Here is a 22562-nt window from a genome sequence, read left to right as displayed (position 1 = left end):
CTAGTCAAAGTCCAGCAATCACAGTCATTACTTGACAGTCAGTGATAGCTTAACCACAGTCACCTCTGCTCCCAAACACAGACTACTACTGCAAACCTGTCTGGAGGACTTTCTCTCTGTACTAAACCCCGGAGTCTTTAACTCGGGCCACTTTTAACAGGTGACCCCTGATTCCAGCAACATCTCACACCTGTAATTGTGAATGAGGCGAGCAAAGCAGAGCCAAACACAGCAGTGCAACACACAACCCATCATTAACTGACTGTCTCGTGCGCTATTTTCAGATGGAAAGATTTCCACATGCTCTGTTTAGTTTCAGCAACTGAGAAAAACTCACACAGCAATGGGAAACACCTACAATAAAATGAAGAATAAAAATATGATTAAAACTGTATTGTCAAAATTAGCACGTTAACACATGATAAAGGCTTCCAATTTAACCTGTTAATAATGTTTAACGCAGGGGCGGAGCTAGGGTTGTCCATCCCACTCACAACTGCTGCTGCCGTCTCTTCTTTCTTGACAAGAATTGCTTGTAGATGCAGAACATTTTTTGAGCACATCAAACGAGTGCAGAAAACATACAGTTTTTCCTTCCCTGTCAGCCAGCATACTGTAGTCTGTATCATTTCATATGAAAGAGCGAATCTAACTTCCTGAAGTTCAGCAGCAGCAGCTCTTAAAGAAATAGCAGCCAAAAAAAAAAAAACGGATACCCACCTGTTATGATTTCTGATGAACGAACAAAAGAAAAAAAAAAAGAGGAAATCAATCAGTAACTTTAAGGATTCATATACATTTAATTTAGAATGTAGTGTTTGATACCTTTATCCAATTTCTGTATATTATCTTCTTTTCTACTATTTCTGTATTGTATATTTTAACTTGATAGCTCTCAATTATACTGTAATGTTAGTATAGGCAACATTATATATAGTCAGTGGTTAAACAGTAGGAAAAAATACTACTAAACAAATACTAAAAATATACAGTATATATATATATATATATATATATATATATATATAATATATAATATATAAAGTATATTTAAAACTGTTAAATGTTAAGTGGGATTAATCCCAATTAATTTCAGGAAAAAAAAAGATGAATTAGTTAATTATTGTAATCGATTGACAGCACTATTTGAAACCAATTCTAATCATTTTTTTCTCTTCTTTTTTTTGTCTTTGTTGTAGCATGCTTCTGGTGATTTGAGAGCAGCAGATCTGAAACATCAGCCCAGTGGATGCTGTACTTGTCGAAACTGAAGTTAGTGACTTTACAAATAGGTGAATAAGAACATTAACCCAATGTTTCACAAAGTACAGTGTGAGATGAAAACCCTGACAACCCATGAATGATTACTAACCCAGGGTAAAGTATAAAACACGAAACAAGATAACCCAGCAGCGTATATGATAACGTAATGATTAGACATAAGGTAACGTGATTCTCCTTCCCTGGATGTCAAGATCAGCAGAAGCAGAAGCTGACACAGTTTATATAAAGCAACATGTTTCATTTCAGTTACAAACCCTAATGAAAAAAATACTACAATGTTTTTAAGATAATTTCTTTTGTGGTAAGTATACTACAAATGCATTTACATATGCATGTGCTGCAATTGTAGTTCTTGTAGTATACTAAAAATTGGAAAAACTAATTTTGTGCTAATGCACTTCAGTTGCAGAGAAGTACTGCTGCAGCCCAACTTAAGATTTACTGAAGTATATTTGATCATAAAAGTGCAACTATTGCAAGTTTACTTCAGGTGCATTTGCATTTGAAGACTGATATTATTCAAAGATCATACAATCCTTACTAACAGTGATATTAAAACATATTTTAGACTTAATATTAACAAATGTGCATTGTGCAATAAGAAAATGCTCCAAAAATGTAATAAAATTTTTATTTCAGTAAATCTTCAGTAAGTCTTAATGAATTTAAAGTATACTTTGTATGGGATTTTTTTTTTTTTAATAAATAATGGCACAGGTTGTTTTTTTGTTTGTTTGTTTTGTTTTGTTTGTAACTATGGAAAGCAATGGACATCAGAGCATGTTTTCTTCACATTAAACACTACATGTTCAGGAATGCCAATAAACATTAGCCGCTGCATTACACTTCAACTCACGACACATACCCAGTCCTTCCACTTCCTGTTTAATGCTGCCACTTCTTTCTGTGGATCCAGCCTCATCCTGCGATGGAAAACCAGAGAAACACACTGTTAGCATGCGCTGTTATGTCTGAGGCCTCACTAACTCCTGGAGATCTCTCAGATTGTGCCGTTCTGGGTCACTAATCTAACACCGATGACACTGATCACGTGAGTCTCTGTCAGATGATGCTGATGCTGGAGAACATGAGCATCAGGTCGTGTTCCCGGAGCTCCGTTCTGACCAGTCTCTGACTTTCAGTCTTCACAGTATTGATTATTTAGGGCGGCAGCATCTAGCAGAAACATAAATCACTACTTAGCTGTCCTTAATAAACCACTCAATATGGCACAATACATGACGTTAATGTTTGTGATTTATCACATCCTTCGAACTGGAAATAACCCTCCACTTCTTCATTTTCTGGGTTATTCATTACACTGTGCTGAATGTTTATTAACAGGGAACTAGGGTGCATTGGTGACACTGTTAACAGCCTGTCAAACTATGTCAGAGAGACCGTGTTTACAGGATTCATGCACAGCTCTGATATTCTGACCAGATCCAGTTTTGTCTCTTAAGACACGATTCATATGTGTTTACATGAATCCCCAACCGATTCAACTGTGACATGACTGACCCTCAGGACATCCTTAAATATACCTTGGTTTGCAGTAACAGTAAAGCACTTTTTTTAAAAAGGGTTGGTAGGTCGGTCTATATATATTTTTTTGTTTCAATGTAAAAAAAAAAAAAGTACATTTTTGTGATGTTGATGACATCGGTATGAATTTAAACAAATTAGCATATGGTGACGTCACTGACTGGGTCTTCAACCCGTGCCTTCGGGCGCATCACTGCAAACCTCATTTTGATGCAGGCTATATAGACCACAAACAAATTTAATCTTTGTCAATAACATGTTTATTGCATGAATTTCAGGTGAGAAAAAAAAACGAGGTACTGTTATACTGTTTTACTTGCATCCACCGCTACGTGTCAATGCAAGCTACAAATGAGAGAACGTTTACTTTGCTTTCTTGGGTTTCCTGTTTGATTTGAGTAATGAATGTTCATTGAATCGAGTGTAAAATCAATTTTGCATGTCTAAAGTTTTATACGGCAAATAACACCAAATATAGGTAAATCCACGGACAACAGGCAGGAGGAATGTAAAGATTGAATATATTGGTAAAGACCAATATTTCTGATGATTTATTGGTGTGAAGTTACGTGCGCAATGACAAACAGGAGTGCAACATTTTCGAAAAACAATAAACAAAGTGGACTGCCATAATGCAAAACATTTACTGCAGGCTTCAGCATGGCTGTGTTTATGATTCAATTTCAACAACAACTAAAAAAAATCGCATACGTAGGCGATTCTAGCCCAGATCTGTATCTGTATGCATGAGACTGTCTGAATAACGGCAGAATTCACAGTTGTGTTGTAAAAAGAGAAACAGTGTGCAGAAGTATTATTTGCTGTTATGGGTGTGTATTAAGCTGCAACTGCTGTGTGATGCGTGCTCCAAAAAAAAAAAAAACCTGGATGTGTCCAAGAGAAGGTCATTAAAATCAATTTCCTATTTTCTTTTTCTAAACTTGTGTTGGTTGATTCGTGCAATAGATTTTCGAACATAAATGGACAGTTGACACGGTCACGGTTTTAGACTAGAGGGGAGAAGGGATGGGAAAAGATCTGGGAACAGTTTTCCAGAACCTCGTGCCAAGTTAAAGCGGTGTCGAGCTGTTTTAATGAATGTTTTATATGTATTATGCTGCCCGAACCGGTATGACTTTGAACAGTGACCACGAACATTTGGTTTACTGCAGCCGCATCATTACCAAGAGCGAACCGTTGACTCTGACAGAGAATGAGAGGAGATGAAGCGAACGCACAGGCCACAGTGTGACATGACGTCACGGGGTTTTTTTAAAGAAAGAACGTGGTCTTCTTTTGTATGTAGGCTTAGGAAATTTATATATTTACAATACTTACTAAAATATAATTTATATTATTTTATTGCTTTTGTATTAGTTGTTTGAAGAGTAAAAAAATTAATAATAATTGGTCGGTCTTAACGCAAATGTCCAACCGACAAGTCGGTCGGACTAAAAGCAAAAAAAAAATTTAATTGAGTCTGTCCTAAATTGACAGGGTCGGTCGGGTTACAGCAAACAAGAATATTTTTAAGGATGGCCTCAGGTATTGCTTCTATTGTTCTCATTAGTAAGTCGCTTTGGATAAAAGTGTCTGCTAAATGCCTAAATGTAAATGTAAAAATATAATGCAACATTCATTTATAAAACTACAGGGCAGCTTCTGTGCTCCTGAATGTTTCCATCTCAACAAAAGAAGCCGAGATTTTGTGTGAGCTCAAACAGGTAACATCTGACTCATGATGTGAGATTAAGAAAAGTTATCTTTTGGGTACATTTTTCTCCTCTGATGCTTGGAATTCCGATGGGAATCAGATATGTGTGTTTAAATGTCAGATGTCCAGATAGCGGATATGTATCTGATTCAAAACCGCATTTGGAAGTGGCTCAGAACAGATGGAAAAACAAATCAAATCGTGTGCTGTGCTGAGGTCAGTCACGTACTTTACTCTGTGAAGCAGGTGATGGTTTAAAGATCTCCCGAACATCCGGGACACTGTACGGTTTGTTGCGTTTGCGTAGCGTCTGTTTGAGCGTCTCCACGCGTCTCTCCACAGCGGCTGCTTGTGTTCGTGTCAGAGTCGACAGCAGAACGATGCTGTCCTCGCCGTCTGAAGCTGATTGGTCGAACAGTGTCGCAAGCCCCGCCTCCATCAGCCACGCCTCCTCCTGCTCGCCCTCTGCAGAACACAACACAAACATATGTGTCCTGCAGCACAGAAGCAGTCATCAGTAGCACAGCTATATTTGTGACTGCATGGGTCACAATTATCAACTTTAATTTTATGCCAGAAATCATTAGGATATTAAGTAAAGATCATGTTCCATGAAGATATTTAGTAAATGTCCTACTATAAATATATCAGAACTTAATGTTTGATTAGTAATATGCATTACAAAGAACTTCATCTGAACAACTTTAAAGATGATTTTCTCAATTTGTATTTCTCAGTTGTATCTCACACAAATATTGTCCTTCTAATAAACCACACATCAATGGAAATATTATTTATTCTGAAAATTGCTCCTCATGACTGGTTTTGTCACATATGTAATATAAGCCCAGTGACACACAGATCTGGGATTCAACATTGGCTTTATTGTATTCTCCTCATGAATGATTTAAAAGATCTTATTAATCACACAAGCGATGCAGTGACATATGCAGTATGTGCCATTGTGTTATTTTAGGAGGAAGCCATTAATCCAGCTGACAGGAAACAGAAATATCTTCCTTTTCTGATAACTTCACAATTTAGACACTCACAGTTAGTTCACCCAAATAGCAAAATTATGTCATTAATAAATCACCCTCATGTCGTTCCAAACCAGTAAGATCTCAGTTTATCTTCGGAACACAGTTTAAGATATTTTAGATTTAGTCCGAGAGCTCTCAGTCCCTCCATTGAAGCTGTGTGTACGGTCTACTGTCCATGTCCAGAAAGGTAAGAAAAACATCATCAAAGTAGTCCATGTGACATCAGAGGGTCCGTTAGAATATTTTGAAGCATCGAAAATACATTTAGGTCCAAAAATAGCAAAAACTACGACTTTACTCAGCATTGTCTTCTCTTCCGTGTCTGCTGTGAGAGAGAGTTCAAATCAAAGCAGTTTGTGATATCCGGTTCGAGAACGAATCATTCGATGTAACTGAATCGTTTTGAACGGTTCACGTCTCCAATACACATTAATCCACAAATGATTTAAGCTGTTAACTTTTTTAATGTGACACTCCCTCTGAGTTCAAACAAACCAATATCCCGGAGTAATTCATTTACTCAAACAGTACACTGACTGAACTGCTGTGAAGAGAGAACTGAAGATGAACACAGAGCCGAGCCAGATAATGAACAAAACATTTACTCGTTCACGAGTGAAGAACCGTTTCTGTTAGACGTGTCCGATTCGTGAACCGAGGAGCTGATGATACTGCGCATGTGTGATTCAGCGTGAAGCAGACCGACACACAGAGCGTCTGAACTGAACTGATTATTTTGGTGATTGATTCTGAACTGATTCTGTGCTAATTAGGGTTGGGAATCATTAGAAATGTTCTGGTTCCGATTCCGGTTCTAGTTCCACCTAACGGTTCCGGTTCTGATTCCGGTTCCATTAAAATCATTAAACAATTATTAAGAAATAGTGGTAAGGAAAAATGTACAATACTCAACTACTCAATGCTCAATACTGTTTATTACTTACTGTCAACTTAATTTAAAGTTTGGCAATGTCAAAATGCAGCATATATTACAGTGTACAGATCTTCATAAGTAGGGTGGGGTATTTTTAGAAATTTTCTGGTTCGGCTTCTGTTTTCATTTAAATGAACTGTGTTTTTTACTATTTTACCTTCACTGAATGTAGCATTGCTGGAAGGTAGTAAGTAATGTCGAGTAATGCTAGTTCATCAATCAGCATGTGTTTCAAAGTTGATGTTTTTTACACTATTGTTGGCCGAATAGTCCCTTGAGGGCTGAGACACTTGTTCATTTCAATTCTCAATTCCAGTCCTCGTGCCCCACTGCTCTGCATATTTTGCACGTTTCTCTTTGTTAACACACCTGATTCAGATAATCAGCTCGTTAGAAATGAACTCTGTGAATGAATGTGTTCCAATTGTTCACTGCTCCCTACTCCCTGAGCAGGGGAGATCTTTTGAAGTTTACCTCACATCGAAACATTATTCACTGATTTGTGCTGTGCAGCGTCTTTAAACACGGACAACTGTGACATCATATACCTCTGTAAATCAAAACAATTTAAATTCACGTCTTGCACACTTCAATGCACTTGGATTGGAACATATAGCTACGTTCGCTTCGAACTGGAATCATGGCTGAATATCCTGTGATGTCCACTTTGCAGGGCACTTATGTTCAAATAGAACAAATGTCTGAAGCGCTAAGAGAAACGTTAAAAATGTGCAGAGCAGTGGGGCGCGAGGACTGCAATTGAGAACCGCTACTTTACGGGAAACGCTGAATATTCAGAACACCGCCACAGGGCTGCTCACAAGTAAGCACAAGTAAGCTCACTGCTTACTCCGGGATATTGGTTTGTTTGAACTCAGAGGGAGTGTCAGCCACATTAAAAAAGTTAACAGTTTAAGTCATTTGTGGATTAATGAGTATTAGAGACGCGAACCGTTTAAAATGATTCAGTTCGATTTGGTGAACTGGTTCAAGAAGATTCGGTTACATCGAATGATTCGTTCATGAACCGGATATCACAAACTGCTTTGTTTTGAACTCTCTCTCACACAGACACGGAAGAGAAGACAATGCTGAATAAAGTCGTAGTTTTTGCTATTTTTGGACCAAAATGTATTTTTGATGCTTCAGAATATTCTAACGGACCCTCTGATGTCACATGGACTACTTTGATGATGTGTTTCTTACCTTTCTGGACATGGACAGTAGACCGTACACACAGCTTCAATGGAGGGACTGAGAGCTCTCGGACTAAATCTAAAATATCTTAAACTGTGTTCAGAAGATAAACGGAGCTCTTACTGGTTTGGAACAGCATGAGAGTGAGTTATTAATGACATAATTTTGCTATTTGGGTGAACTAACCCTTTAAGGAAGTCACAGTTTGTTGTTCCTTTAGGGGCAAACAATTCCCGCTGATGTCACGACTGATCTCTGTCTGTGGTTTATATTGTAGGCTCTTCCTGTAAGTTCAGCCTATTGTTCTTACACATGCAGGAACGTAAACATAGCACCACATGCAGTGCCTTTCAAAAGTGCTCCGTTTCAAAACCTAAATGTGTTGAATATATTTAACACTATGTTTCCTGCTAGAACCACAACGCATATGAAATCAAGAACAAATTAAATATTGTGGTATAAAGAGTATACCCCTCACAAGACTAGCCAGGTCAAGCAGTATGAATTCTCCATTTACACCAAGAAGTCAGGGATAAAACGTCAGTGAGTCAATCATTTCATTCATTCGTTCATTCATTCATTCAGCAGTGTGACAGAAATGTAAGATTGATAATAGTAATGTAATGAAAATAATGGTACGAAAGACTCACCACGTTTGAATTAAAAAAAAATATGTAAATATGTCTGTAGGGTTTTATCCACATACTGTAAAGAGACACAAAACTGTCTAATAGTTAATCTGACTGAATCCAGATGATTTAAGGCATTTAAAACAGGCTTACTATTGATAACTAAAACTAAAGCCATACAAATCTGGGGGGGGGGCATTTAAAGGAAACGTTATTTCATGAATTACTTTCAAAGAATATTATTTATTCAACTAAATAACTAAATAATAATAAAAAACTAATAAAAACTGTAAAGACATTCATCAAGTTCATAATATTTTTTCATATTTATTTATTTTTTCATATTTATTTCTAATTTAGTGATTATTATGGTTATTATACATTTAATTTCAGTAATTGTTATGCACATCTGTTACTACATATTACAATTCAAAATATTAACAAAGACTATAATAGTATATCAATAATACTAAAATATCACTTATTTCAGCTGCATTATTATTATTATTATTATTATTATTACAGCTGAACTGGGTTTTGTGTAGATTAATCATCATTTAAAGTTAAATGTGATAGTCTTCATGTGATTAGTCTTTATGATAACATGGTTTGTCATAATTCAACACAGCCAATAACTATCTTAGGTTATATTTCAGTTTGGGACCGATTCTCACTGTGAACTAGTTGCTTGCATATTACTACCAAATATTCTGTGTATTAGGATTAATAAAGCACAGATCAATGCCTTATTCTGCATCATATTTTAAATCCCTCAATCCGACCCAGTACTACCTTACTAACTATTAATGAGCAGCACATTTGTCTGAGGCACAAGGTGTAGTTAATAGTTAGTTAATGGAAGAACTGGTCCCCCAAACTGAAGTGTGACTCTTTTGTAGTTGTATAATTAATGTTATTATAACTAATGCTCTGTCAGGTCTGATGGTAGTTGACTCTTGTATTGTAGTTAAAAAGCCTCTATTATGGATTTTTGAAAATGATCTTTCATGCTGTGTGTAACAGTGAATGAAAATATCCTGTAACATCTTAAATCTGAAAGTGCACCGTGTGTTAAGTTATTACATCTCAAAATAAAGTTTAGCCATTTAATCTTAGTTTTTTCCCCTGCATTGGTCTGAATCAAAATGTAAATTCATTCTTGGCCACTAGGTGGTGCTTTTGGAGCAGCAAACATTAGGGCTGTGATGATAAATCGATGCAGAATTGATTCGTGGATGGATTCTGAGATCTTCTGAATGCATTGCGTTTCTCTCTGGAATGGATTCTGAGTTTAGATTGTAACAGCAGATGGCGCTCTACTCTAGTTTCTATCCACACACTCAAACACTCATGAAGAAGAGCTGAAGAGCGCTTGTGTGTTCAGCTGAGTCTGTACTTTCTCCTCGGCTCAGAATGATTTTATGACTCCAGATTAAAGTAAACGCACCCCCCAGTGAACACCCTTATAATTCACTTCAACCTTTCGAATTTTATGAATGATTATTTCAGGTTCAAGTGTGTAAGGATTTGTTAACAAAGAGAGTACGTCTGTATCTAAAGCATGCTGCGCCATCTGCTGTTCAAAACTAAGCTCTGCATCGACTCAAGGAAAGAATCACAATGCGTTCAGAAAAACTCTGAATCGAAGGAAAGAAGGAGTTTGGAAAAATTAATATTTTAACTGAATCGTTTGGGTGTCGTTGAGTAAGTAAGGTAAAAATAAATGCAGATGACAAAAGAATGAAAGTGTTTTCTGACCTTGCATGCATGTCAACCTGTTGTTGGGGATTCCCAAAACCTTTCATTACCCGTAACAGGGGCGCTGTGAAGCGGTGCAGCTTACCATCAGCCACCTTCAGCTGCAGGTCCTCCTGTGTCTCTGTGTCTCCGCTGCGCTGGATGATCTCCACCTCTGTGAAGTAGTCCACCATGGCCTGCTCGTCCAGAGAGTCCTGGGAGCTGCAGCGCTGGTACGGTGCCTTCCCTGAGCCCCATCCCAGAGCCGCAGCGGCCGCTCTCCCCCGCTGGACATTGTGCTGACCGGTCCTGCGGCTGCACGGACACAGACACAGACACAGAGACAGAGGTGTGACGGACACAAATCAACATCACATTCAGATGCTCCAGCAGTCACACCAGCACTTCTCCATTTGCACCAAACCCAGTGAATCATCAGCGTCTGGTTATAGTCTGGAGGAAGTCTATTTTAATGATGATTGTAATGATCATGACTGATATTCAGCACCATTTTAAACACTGAACACCAAGATAGCAAACACTTTTAAAGATCTTTATTACAATGTTTCTTATGAGACAAACTCAATTAATTTTTTTCATATTTGTGATCATTCTTTTTTTTACCTCTATTTCTGAATTTCGGTGAAGCAAAGTTTGCACTAGAGATGCATCTAACAATTACATATTTCTGTATGCATGTATGCATTTAAAATGATGATAAAGAAGAAACACAGACTAAATGTGAGCTGACACAAGGCCGGAGAAACACATATTCACTCATCTGAACACTGAGTACATCCTCCATGACATCACTTCCTGTGCTGTTACTGCTCTAGACTGGTGTTATACTGTAAGTGGACTTCAGGGAGAAATGGTCCACAGCACAGAATATAACACATGAGCTTTGAGCTGTTCTTCTGACTGGATGCATGACACACAGCAGGTATGAAGAGTCCCGCTGCTCACCCCAGCAGAGGGATCGAGTCCGGGAGTGTGGAAAACAAGCCTTTGTGCTCGGAGGACATAAAGATGCCATTGTCAGGCTGATTGTTTGGCTGTTTGTACGGGGCAGGCTGCTTTATTCCCTGTCAGGATGAGCCAATGAACAAACGCTCAGAGCTCAGGCTGAACACAGGAGCATTCAAAGCAGTGTGTATCTGAGATTTGAGATCACTTTAATCTGTGCTGCCAATGCCTCTCCAGTTTCTGGGTCAGGGCCGCTTTAGGACCGAAGCTGTTCTGTGCATTAGTGGTCAGTGGTGGACAAAACCATTACTCCACTTAAAGTATTTATTTTCACTTTCACATGAATAAAGGTACAAATAGCTTTTTTTGTGTACGTGTGTGTGTTTTGTATTCAGATACCCAATAAGTCAAAAAGTACATATTTGTTATTTTTGTTATTATGTGAATAAATACTATTTAGTTGTTTCAGTTTGTTATTTGTCCAAAAATTACAATAACATTCTTAGAATTAATTTTTGTTGACTGATTCCTAAAATATTGGTGTTGTGTCTTACGGGGGTGTAATAATTTAATCACTGTATGTTTTCATAGCATTCAGTTGGCACAGTAGTTTTAAGGGCATTGGGCAGAATGTGGAATAGTGGTTTTTGTCAAGTAAAAATAAAATAAAGAAAATAAGGGCTTTAATCTGCCTAATCAATTAATCTGCAAACTAATCGATCATCAAAGTAATCGTTAGCTGCAGCCCTACAGGGGACATCTGAGACTTATATCACATCCTGCACAAAGAGTCATAATATGTGCTCTTTAGGAGAACACTAGCATATAACAAACACCAAATATAACTTCATTGAGTCTTTAAATAGAAGAAGACGCCATCCAGCCAGAACAAGTCAAACATTTACTCTTGAACAAATCAGACTTCTCCACATTGGTTGAGTTGAATTTGCATCTGCAGCCAGTCAAATAAAAGTAGCTAATATTGAATGTGGAAACAGTCACCGTAAACACATGATCTCAAATGAAACACGAGGACTGCTCTTTCCCCTTGCGTTTCTTCAACAACCCTTCCTCTGTCATAAATGTGGAGGACGCTTGGTTGATGGTTTAGCTATTAACCGCGGGGAACGCAGCGGACTCGACATGCTAAAGGTCAGACAGCACACAGCGCATTACTTAAACTACACGTTACTCCCTGTGTGCCACCACCAGTTACTTTTATCCCAAACCTACGCTCCCTTTCCCCCTCTCATCTTTCCTCTGTAGTATCCTCATCTCTCCCTCACACACTCATTTCTCATCTCTGGACGTTACTGACACTTTATGCTCTACTTTAACCTCTTTTCTAGAAGATATAAGTCCTCTCTCCTCTCCCTTCTAACCTCTGGTTATCCGTTGATCTCTGTGAGCACCAGACCAAACTCAGGGCAGCAAATCAAATCAAGTATGAAGCAGTCTTTGCGTTCATCTTTCTCGGCTGAAGTCCATACCGCCAAATCGTTTATATTTCCAGAACAAGATCAACAGCGCTCCAGACACACGTAATCTCTCTCTTCAAAACATTCAGTTCTCTCCTCTGTCCACCTCCAGCTCTTCTATAACAGCTGATGATTTCACCACATTGTTCAGAGACAAAATCAGTAGTCAATTCTCAGCCCCGCACACAGGACCTCAAGTCAAGCACACCGGCTGCTAAAACTCCCGTCTTCTCCTTCTGTCCCCTCACTGAGGCAGAAGTATCAAGACTTCTCCTCTCCAGCCGTCCTACAACATCTCCTCTAGACCCAATCCCTTCACACCTCCTCCAACACATCTCTCCTACGCTCTCACATATCATCAACCGTCTTGAAGGTATACTGCGGTTTGGAAAAGTCATGGTTTTAAAACCACAAACCATGGTTCAAGACACAGACCCACCCGTCATTTGAGACAGATAATATGTGGCTTGCTACCAAGGCAGATAACAGGTTAATTAACTAGCTAACGTCAACTAGTTTCCTCCCTCACTTTACTTTACAGAGCGGGGAATAACAGTCTAAAGTAAGTACTCTACTTCTCTGTGATTAAGTACAATAATTAAATGTAGCTGGTATCACGCCTATACTTTTAAACATCCTGCCATTGTTTACATCTGTTCAAAGTCATGATGTCAACAAACTGGCATTGTTTGACCGTGCATGTGTGTGTGTGTGTGTGTGTGTGACACTCGTGCTCTCTCACTTCTTACGTGTGTATGTGCACACATCCTCCAAACTCCCCGCTCCAAACCATAGCTTCAGACTTTATCCAGGAAAGGTGAACATTCCTGCATCATAACTTGGACTAAAAGATGAATGTGCAGAAAGCGAGCATGTTTCCTAAAACCTTGTTGAGGTGCAGGTTTAATAACTGAATTTTAAATTTTTTACAGAAATTATTATTATTAAAAAAAAATAATAATAATGATTTATGTTGAGAATTATTGTTGAGAATTATTACTGATTATTGTTGAGAAGCAGGTTTAGGCTCACTGAAGTGACTGCACTTAATTAAGATCAATTTAATTATTTATTTTAATTATTGATCCTAAAACCTACATGAAGCACTTCTCTTATAGACAGCTACAGACCAGAGTAAGGGAGCCGAGCTCCGAGCATTTAATAATCACTCCGCTCCTCGCTCCGCTGATCAGAAACACTGCTCTGCCTTCGCTTCCTGAATAAAGTATTTCAATATGTTTGAAAAGTTCTGTTCATAACATATTAAAAATAAAAAAAATTTAATAAATAAAATAACAGGAGAGTTTTAAAGTGGCATAGGCTATTGTCTGCAAACAAAATCAGATACAGGTGAAGTAGCACTGTAAGACTACATTTGTTTGAATGCATTATTATTGCGAAAGTGATTGAATGTGAATGTGTTGTACCCATTTAAATCATACTTTCACCTGAAAATATTCAGTAGAAGGAACAGATAAATTCCTTGAGAACTAGCCTATTAATTCCCGTTCATCTATTGCCATCATCATAACCTTATGACATGAGTGATCTATCTGTATCAAGCTAGATAAATACGCTTAACGTGAATTCTTGCTAAATATGCAGTTATATTACGGACCATTGGCGTGAATTGTACTCGTGATGGAGTGGTGGTGGAGCACTCTTGGAGTGAGTGAAAATCAGGTCTTTCAGTGTGGCTTGGGGAGGGGAGGTATCCAGAGCATATTAGCTGGTCACTGGGGTTCCTCAGGGATCAGTTCTTGGACCCCTCATCTTCTCCATATACACTACATCACTGAGACTCATCATACAGTCACATGACTTCTCCTACCATTGCTATGCTGATGAAACACAGCTCTATCTGTCATTTCAACCAGATGATCCAGCGGTAGCTGCACAGATCTCAGGCTGCCTGGTGGACATCTCGGCATGGATGAAAGAATATCACTTACAGCTCAAACTGGCAAAGACTCAGCTTCTTGTCTTCCCTGGCACTCCAACTCTACAGCATGATTTTTCCATCCAGCTAGGCTCTTCTACAAATACCCCATCAATTTTGGTCAGAAATCTCTGTGTAATCTTTGATGACCAGCTGACCTTCAAAGACCACATTGCACAGACTGCTCGATCTGGCAGGTTTGCATTGCACAAAATCAGAAAGATCAGGCCCTTTCTAATGGAGCATGCGGCAAAACTTCTTGTCCAGGCATTTGTCATTTCTAGGCTGAACTACTGCACTGCTCTTCTGGCTGGACTTCCTTCAAGCACAATCAAACCTCTACAAATGATTCAGATAAAGCAGCACAACTGGTTTTCACAGAGCCCAAAAGAGCCCATGTTACACCTCTCTTTATCTCCTTGCTACCGGTTGCTGCTCGCATCAAGTTCAAGACACTGATGCTTGCATAGAACAGCCACAGACTCAGCGGCCACCTACTTCCACTCACTATAACGAATCTACTTCCCCTCCAGAAGTCTGAGATCTGCTAGTGAGCGACGTCTCGTGGTACCATCACAGAGAGCCTCAAAATCACTTTCCAGAACATTCTCCTTCACCATTCCTGGCTGGTGGAGTGATCTTCCCACCCCTATCCGGAATGCTGAATCCCTGACAATTTTTAAACGACAGCTGAAAACATCTCTTTCGATGCTACTTGACTTCATCCTAAATTAAAGAGAAAGAAAAAAGAACTTTTGTCTTTTTATTTATTTCTTCCCTTACCCTAGCTTGTACTTATTTGAACAATGCCTGAAACTTGGTAGATCACGCACTTCCTGTGTCTGTTTGCTTCTATAATCACGTTATGTATTCACCATTGTAAGTTGCTTTGCATAAAAGTCTCTCCAAAATGACTGAATGTAAATGTAAATGTAAATTACAACAGAAGTGAAACCCGTGCCCTCGGCCACAGATAAAGAAAGGGTCAAGCGCCCCCGTATTTCTCATTTTACATACACAAACAAAAGAGGCAGAGCATCAGACAGAACATTAACACAAAGTGTGTTCTACAGCAGGCTCGGACTGAAGCTCTGCAGTTAGACTCATGGAGTCGAGTCGAGGGGCAAAGCAATGCGGGAGTATGGGCTGTTGCTATGACAACCAAAAGCATACCTGTGGAATGTGGTTGCGTGGAGACGGTGAGAGGCCATGTAGTGTTTCAGACAGAGAGGACGTGTGCATTCACGTTCAACTGATGAAATCTGACTAAAAGTGAGCTTTTGAATCACATTCAATGTGCATAATGCAAACTGAACATTCATCACAATATGACAGAAGAATACAGGATGGAATTTATTCTCACTTTAAACCTGTATTGCTTAAGGAAGTTGTAATTGATCTTTGCTCCCTTTTTCCATGAGACGCTCTTTTGATCTGACATTGCAGGAATTCCCCCAGTGAATCTCATTTTATGTTCTTATTTGTATCTTATTTTTCCCCCAAATTATAAGGGAATTTATATCGTTGAATGCATTATGTGGGTGAAAAATGCACTATTACTGTTTACCATGGTATTCAAAGCAATGAAACTGGTACTACATTGGTGGTACATTTTTAATTTCCCATCTGTTATGTAATTTTGTGTTAAAGGGATACTCCACTCCAAAATTAACATTTTCTCAATCACTTACCCTCATATGATCCGAACCGGGATATTAGTGAACTGCCTTTTTCTTTCTTTTTTTTCTGATATCGGTATCGGCAGCCAGACATATCGGTCGGGCTCTACAACGCAGCACCAATTGCTGGGTTTGTCCATATTTCCCCCAGCGCTAGGTTGTATTTAACCCAGCATCTTTTAGAGTTTAATGGCAGTTTAGCACTGGTTGACTCAGCAGCTGGTCTCTTGGAGACGCAGATGATTTTAGAGTTCACACTCCTCTACAGGAAGCAGGAAGTCTGTTTTTGGCTATGGAACAGGAGTTGGGCTTGGCTTGAGTCAGAGCGTGATCTGAGCTCAGGAGCACAGCGGTCTCATGCTGATACTGACTGTGAACTTTTATTTGATGCTCAGCTTAGTTAATCACATCTTCTGGTCAAATGCCCAAACCCGGTTGGGTTGACGAGCTCAGTGTTAGACTCATATCTTTCTGAGAGTTTACAGGTCTCAGCACGCTCAGTGGCGTGAGTGGAAACTACTTCCTGCCTACCGTTGTTTCCTGCAGGAAGAATTTGAAGCTGATTCTCAATGACTGAATTGATATCCACATGCAGCACTTTTATGATATATTCTAATTTACATGAAACACTTCATACGAGCGTCCACATATCACACGTAATCTCAGCTTTTATTACGTTCAGGTCAACTTTCCAAAACAGACATGGAGGTGCACAGGAGCTGTGTGCTGTGTCAATGGAAAAGAGATAAAGGCCAGGCTCTGATAGCGCTTGTTGATTTTGTCCAGTTATACGCTTGTGTACACGAGATGTCTTCACAGTCAGGTTTTGATTGGGTTCTGACCCTGCTGTATGTCCAGCGCCCATCAGAGACATCATCATCGCTCACAAAGAGCACAAAGCATGCAGCGCACACTGAATCAAATATTCATTATGCAACTGCTCGGCCACACAGGATGGACACAACACAGCTCCACTCACATAGTTAGGGCCCTATCAAATACGTTTTTTTTTCTTCTCTCTGTTTTCATTTTTCTGGATTCCATGTTTTTGTTTTCTTTGTTTTCATTTTTATCGACTCATTTTCAATGCTTAAAATTAATTTTATCAATCAAAAAGCATGGCTAAGTAATTCAAATCATAAAACGTATACAATTTCACATCAATGTATTAAAGGATTAACAAAAATTACATGTTTAGTACTCTATCTCAGCATATGTTTTATTGTTACCAGATTGTGTATTTTAGCATATCTAAATGCATAAAAATTACTTCTGCTTCTACTTCTGCATTGTGTATTAAAACTTTTCCTTGTTATTAAATGATGGCATAAAACATTAATTTCATTTATTTTTTTAATTATTGAAAACTAACACTTTTTTTCAGAAACAAAGGAGATTTACTATGAAATTTAAAACATGGAATAAATGTGTGTTTATTCCTTGAACAAAAAAGTACAGAAGTGCAGAGAATGTGAAGTCATATTTAAATATTATTTTTGTGGCTTAATATTCACATGCTAGTCCATTTTGGGATTTGATTTGAGTGTAAAGACCTACTTTTGATTAAAATATTCTACATTTTTAAATTCTGTCGTGATATGCCATGTTATACAGTAAATTTATACCTGGATTCTGCGATTCTGTCCAGGTTTTTTGCATTGCACAATCATAAGGCACTACATAGTTTCAGTTGCAGGTGCTGTATGTAATTTGTTTGACTGTGTTAAAGCAAATAAACACTATGTTTGCAGACATTTAAGAAACATGATACAGTGGATTTCTTAATTCTACAGTCAGCTATTCTGCTTAGAAATGTGTGTTTTGTGTCAGAATGGCTGTTTTTGTTTTGGTCTGTTTTACTCCGCCCACTGCCAGTTTAACCAATAGTATTTGACACCCTGTGTTGCCAAGTTGGCTGAAAACACAGCGTATTGCAGCCATGAAAGAGTGTTTTGTTCTAAGGCCCTACGAAATCACAATTCCCCTTTTGTTCTTATTATTGTTTTATTTTTTATTTTTTTGGTGTTTCCATCACTCATTACTGATGCCATTTTTTTAATGTGCATAAAAACAGGGTGATGGAGACATAGCTATAAACAATTGTTTTGTGGGATTCACCCAAAAGGTCCAGTGTATGATCTAAATATAGAAGTGTCTCGTTTAAACATGCTTCTTCCATGCTGAATCTAAACAACCGTTCTGACTGCAAACAACCGGCAAACACAGATGCTTGAGCAAGCAGGCAAGTTGGCAGAGCAGATCCACAAACACACAAACACACACACACACACACACACACACTCAGAGAGCTTGTCCTCAGGCAGCGTGAGCCGCTGAGCTCCGGCCGACAGAATCCACGAGGGACTTCAGCTCACAGCTGCGGTACGAGGAAGACTGCTGCGCTCCATCTGAGGACACGAACAACAGCCAGCCTCCCGCTTCACGAGCAACATGCTGTCTATGATTCTTTTCTTTATTTTATAAAAGCACAACGTTTCGTTGATATTGTGAGTGCACACAAATAAAATCTGAATTATGAATTATGTATTACTCTTACCTTTGTGTAAAAATTACTGTGTATCCACTGAAAAAAATGCAAGTGATTGCGCTGGCACCTCCATGACCTGCAAAACGTGCTTTGGCTTACACTTTCCACACAAACTATTGGATACAGCGCACATTTATCTAGATTTAATGTGCAAACATGCCTCTATCTGTAGATTTTATTTAAGGCAAGTCGTGATGATTTGAGAAGTCTAAATTGATCAAACATAGGCTCACTATCTCCCACTGACCGAATGGTCATTACTTTAAAAAACAAAAATGTATATTTAATGGACAAAATAATTATTAATTAACTAAATAAAAATAATCACTTATCCATCACATACAACCAAGGCAGAACATCAGTTACTGCTCTTTGACTTTGTTTGGGAACGCTCAAATTACGTTACGGTGCTCTGCATCTGTTTAGCCCTTCGTCTGAGCCGGTCTGGACTTAAACGGTATTCTGCCTCTGCTTTACTGTCCATTACAGTCTGCTGCGTTTAAATTACAATGTGACTTGTGTACTTTCATACATCTGTCAGCACTTTATTAGACAAACAAATTAGAGAGATCGCAATCTAACAAACTGCTCCATAACAAAGCACTATAAACAAGCAACAACTAGATAGATTGGCAGCAATAATTAATCATAAATAATCTTTAAAGGTTGTTTTTTAATAATGCAGATGAATCACTCAGTGCCAGCTGTGAGTCTGGAGCCGCACACTTCTGCACATGTGTGGACTCAAATGACGTGACAGCATATTATCATCATTGACAGTTAACAATGAAATCCTTTTTCTGCCTTTTCTTTTAATTCGATAAAATCCATGGCAATGAACGCCATCGCAGATGTTTAATTCACAATCATTCTCAGCATTATTCCTGCTGGCGTTCACATCAATCTACAAGTCGTTCTTATAGGTTAGGCTATTTTCATTCAGTTCATGCAACAATAATAAGTTTGTCTTGAATCCTTTAATGTTTGTGAACACTGCAAATAAATTGGTTGCAAAATGGTCTCCATTGCCTTTTGCCCTTTTTTGCCCCCAATAACTTCAAAATAGCAGTAAAAATCAAGTTTGAAATCATTTTCATTGAAATATCTAATTTCCAGATTTCCAGCATTCCACCTATATTATTTTTTTTTCTGGACAAATAAAAATCTGTAAAGCCAATTTTAAAGCCGCTACACACTCTGGAGCAGAGCAGCAATCCACCTGTCACTCAAGTAGCCACACCCTTAATTATACATAACTTTAAGGCTAAATATAATTAAAACTTTATAATAAAAAATAAAACAAATTCACCCTCTCACAGTTGTCATAAAGTGCAGATTTACCTATGTAGACCAAAACCACTTTTTGTATCAGGCTGTAAAACATATTTTTTCTGCTGTCTGTCATTATAATAAATGTTTCTCAAGCAGTAAATCATCATATTATAATGATTTCTGAAGATCATGTGACACTGAAGACTGGAGTAATGATACTGAAAATTAAGCTTTGAAATTACTAAATAAATTACATTTTAAAATAGAAAACAGCAATTTTAAACAGTAAAAATATTTCACAATATTATTGTTTTTTTTCTGTACTTTGGATCAAATAAATGCAGTCTTAGTGAGCAGAAGAGACTTCTTTAGAAAAACGTTGACTGTTCAGAAACTTTTGACTGGTATTGTACATCACATTATCATAATTCAGTTGTACTGCATCATATCGGCATCATCAGCCGCTGACAAACCCATGTTCTGCTGTACACAAATCTGGTGGTTTAGTGATGTTAAAGGTCTTCTGAAGGGTTGTAGGTTTAAATACAGCAGGAATGATCTCAATAAAGCCAAGTACTAGCCGATATATCGGTCTGTCGCTACCTAAAACAAACTTGAATACTACAAGATCATCAAAAGACGAACTAGTAACTACATCTGGCCAACCACATATTAAGACTAATCCAACCATCACTACATCTAAAACAGCAAAAAAAAAAAAAAAAAAAAAAAACTACATTATTCGGTTATCATCTTCACAAACTGATAAACAGCATCTCCAAGATCTGTCCATGATGAAAGACTGTGAGAAGAACACTGCCAAGCAGTCTAGTGAGGGAGCTTAAGAGGTTTCGAACACAGCCCTAGGACTCAGTTGCCATAATAAATAGTGCACACTAGTAATAAAGAAACGCGCTGATGCGATCCTCACCTCGCTCCGGGGAACTCCGTCGGCTCTCTGCAGCTGACAGTCGATAAGGCTTCGCTGTTGCTGGTGTACGCGGTTAACACGACGCCCTGCTCGTCCTGCTGTCGACTCATCTTTAGCGCAGCATTATTGTGACATTATAAGTCTCGGTGTAACTTCGGACGAACTACCGCTCGACTCTCCTAACAACACGAATAACCAGAGCGATACATCTCCGCCCCCGCGGCGTCATGATGACCAATCCTAGCGCGGGAAGAGTCGGCTTATGAATATTAATGACGTTATGTCACGCTGACCCAACAAGCCTTGCTAATTGGCTGAAATGTAGACGCTGTTAAAAAGCACGTTTGACTAATGAATATTAATAACATTACGCAACCCAACGCTCCGGAAAGGTTACTAAGTAACGTAATTAATATACATTAGATATGTCTTTAGCGAAACAGAATTTATATCAGAGAATGACGCGGGACGGAGACTTATACTTAATTATATATTTTTTTAAAGTAAACTTTAACCAGTTGTGCTTCCTTAAAAAACGTTTTGAAATGTAATTTAGTAAACTTCAGTCAGACCTTCAGAGATTATGTTATATTTTGACACTGTTGCACAGAGCACCCATTAACCCCCTAAGTGCTGAACCTCAGTTACTTACTGATGTGTACTAATTTAACAACCTCCCGTTAATTAATTATGGCACCTCACGTCTAACAGTCAAGCTGATGTGAAAAATAACTTTGAAATAAAGCAAAATACTGCAAGGCTGAATTTCAGTGCAGTTGTTTCATAATTATAAATGAGATAAAACAGAAAATAAGGCACGCTCTATCTCTGCCTGGCGTTAAAGATCAAATAGTTGCGTAAATGGATCTCAGAAACACCTGTTTAGAGATTTTCCAGTCCAAAATATTCTTCTGCTAATGTGATCAGCTACAGAACAGTAGAGAGGCAGCAGCACTCAACAAAAGCACTGATGCAAGTGTATCAGAAGATTTGGTTCATTAACATGCATGCATACCAAACACTGAAAACCTAAAGCTGAAACTTTAAGATGTCAGCATTGTGTAGCAGGCATGAGGTTCGCTCCATCTGCCTCTTGTGTGTCAACAGTGTGCCTACGGTCCAGATTAAATGACATCCTCTTCTCTGAAAAAGTGAGGTCGAGCTGAGAGTGAAGGGAAGGAAATATGAGGTTCAGCCGAGGTACCCTGACTGGAAACCATTATTTATTTACTTTAGTTCCTCAGCACTCTTCAGAACAGGCCTGCTCCATCACAGATATTAGTTCAGCATCTGTCTCTATGAGCGCCTGACAGCTGTTCTCCACAGCACACACTGAAGGAAAAGTGCACGTGTGTTTCGATAGCTGTATGTCCGTGTCCTGTTATCAGACACATTCAGGACAAAAACACAAACATGGACGTATTGTCTCATAATGGCTTCGTCGTGTTGTGTGTTTCAAAGTTAATAGCTATTTTTGAAACATAAATAAATGGTTTTAAAGAGCAGTTATGAAGACAGTCATACTGATGCAAATATTTAAGCATCAGTTGAAAGAGCAGTTAAAGAGCACTGAAGCTGTGGTGCTAGGCTGGTTTGAAGGGTGTTGCAATGTGAATCCTGAGTGTCTTTCACTTTTTGTCTAAAATCACATCTATCTATCTATCTA

The 22562-nt window shown here is 38.4% G+C and overlaps 1 protein-coding gene across 2 annotated transcripts in view; it reads right to left on the bottom strand.

Annotated features, from left to right (window-relative positions):
• Nucleotides 1-21100, bottom strand: part of LOC127984359 (rho GTPase-activating protein 18) — a 30899-nt gene extending 9799 nt beyond the window's left edge. Inside the window, exons 1-4 of one of the 2 annotated variants that reach the window (XM_052587003.1) lie at nt 20897-21100; nt 10190-10398; nt 4773-5008; nt 2150-2207 (exon numbers count right to left, since the gene is read on the bottom strand). In XM_052587003.1, the coding sequence (XP_052442963.1) occupies nt 2150-2207; nt 4773-5008; nt 10190-10398; nt 20897-21006 (613 nt within the window). In that variant the 5' untranslated portion in view covers nt 21007-21100. The remainder of the gene's footprint in view (nt 1-2149; nt 2208-4772; nt 5009-10189; nt 10399-20896) is intronic. The other variant, XM_052587004.1, reaches the window with a different exon arrangement.
• Between the last annotated feature and the right edge of the window lie 1462 nt (nt 21101-22562).

The sequence above is a fragment of the Carassius gibelio genome, chromosome B20, assembly GCF_023724105.1.
Source record: "Carassius gibelio isolate Cgi1373 ecotype wild population from Czech Republic chromosome B20, carGib1.2-hapl.c, whole genome shotgun sequence".
Classification (NCBI taxonomy): Eukaryota; Metazoa; Chordata; class Actinopteri; order Cypriniformes; family Cyprinidae; genus Carassius; species Carassius gibelio.
Note: the sequence above shows the minus strand (reverse complement) of the source record. Positions and strands in the feature narration are given on the sequence as shown.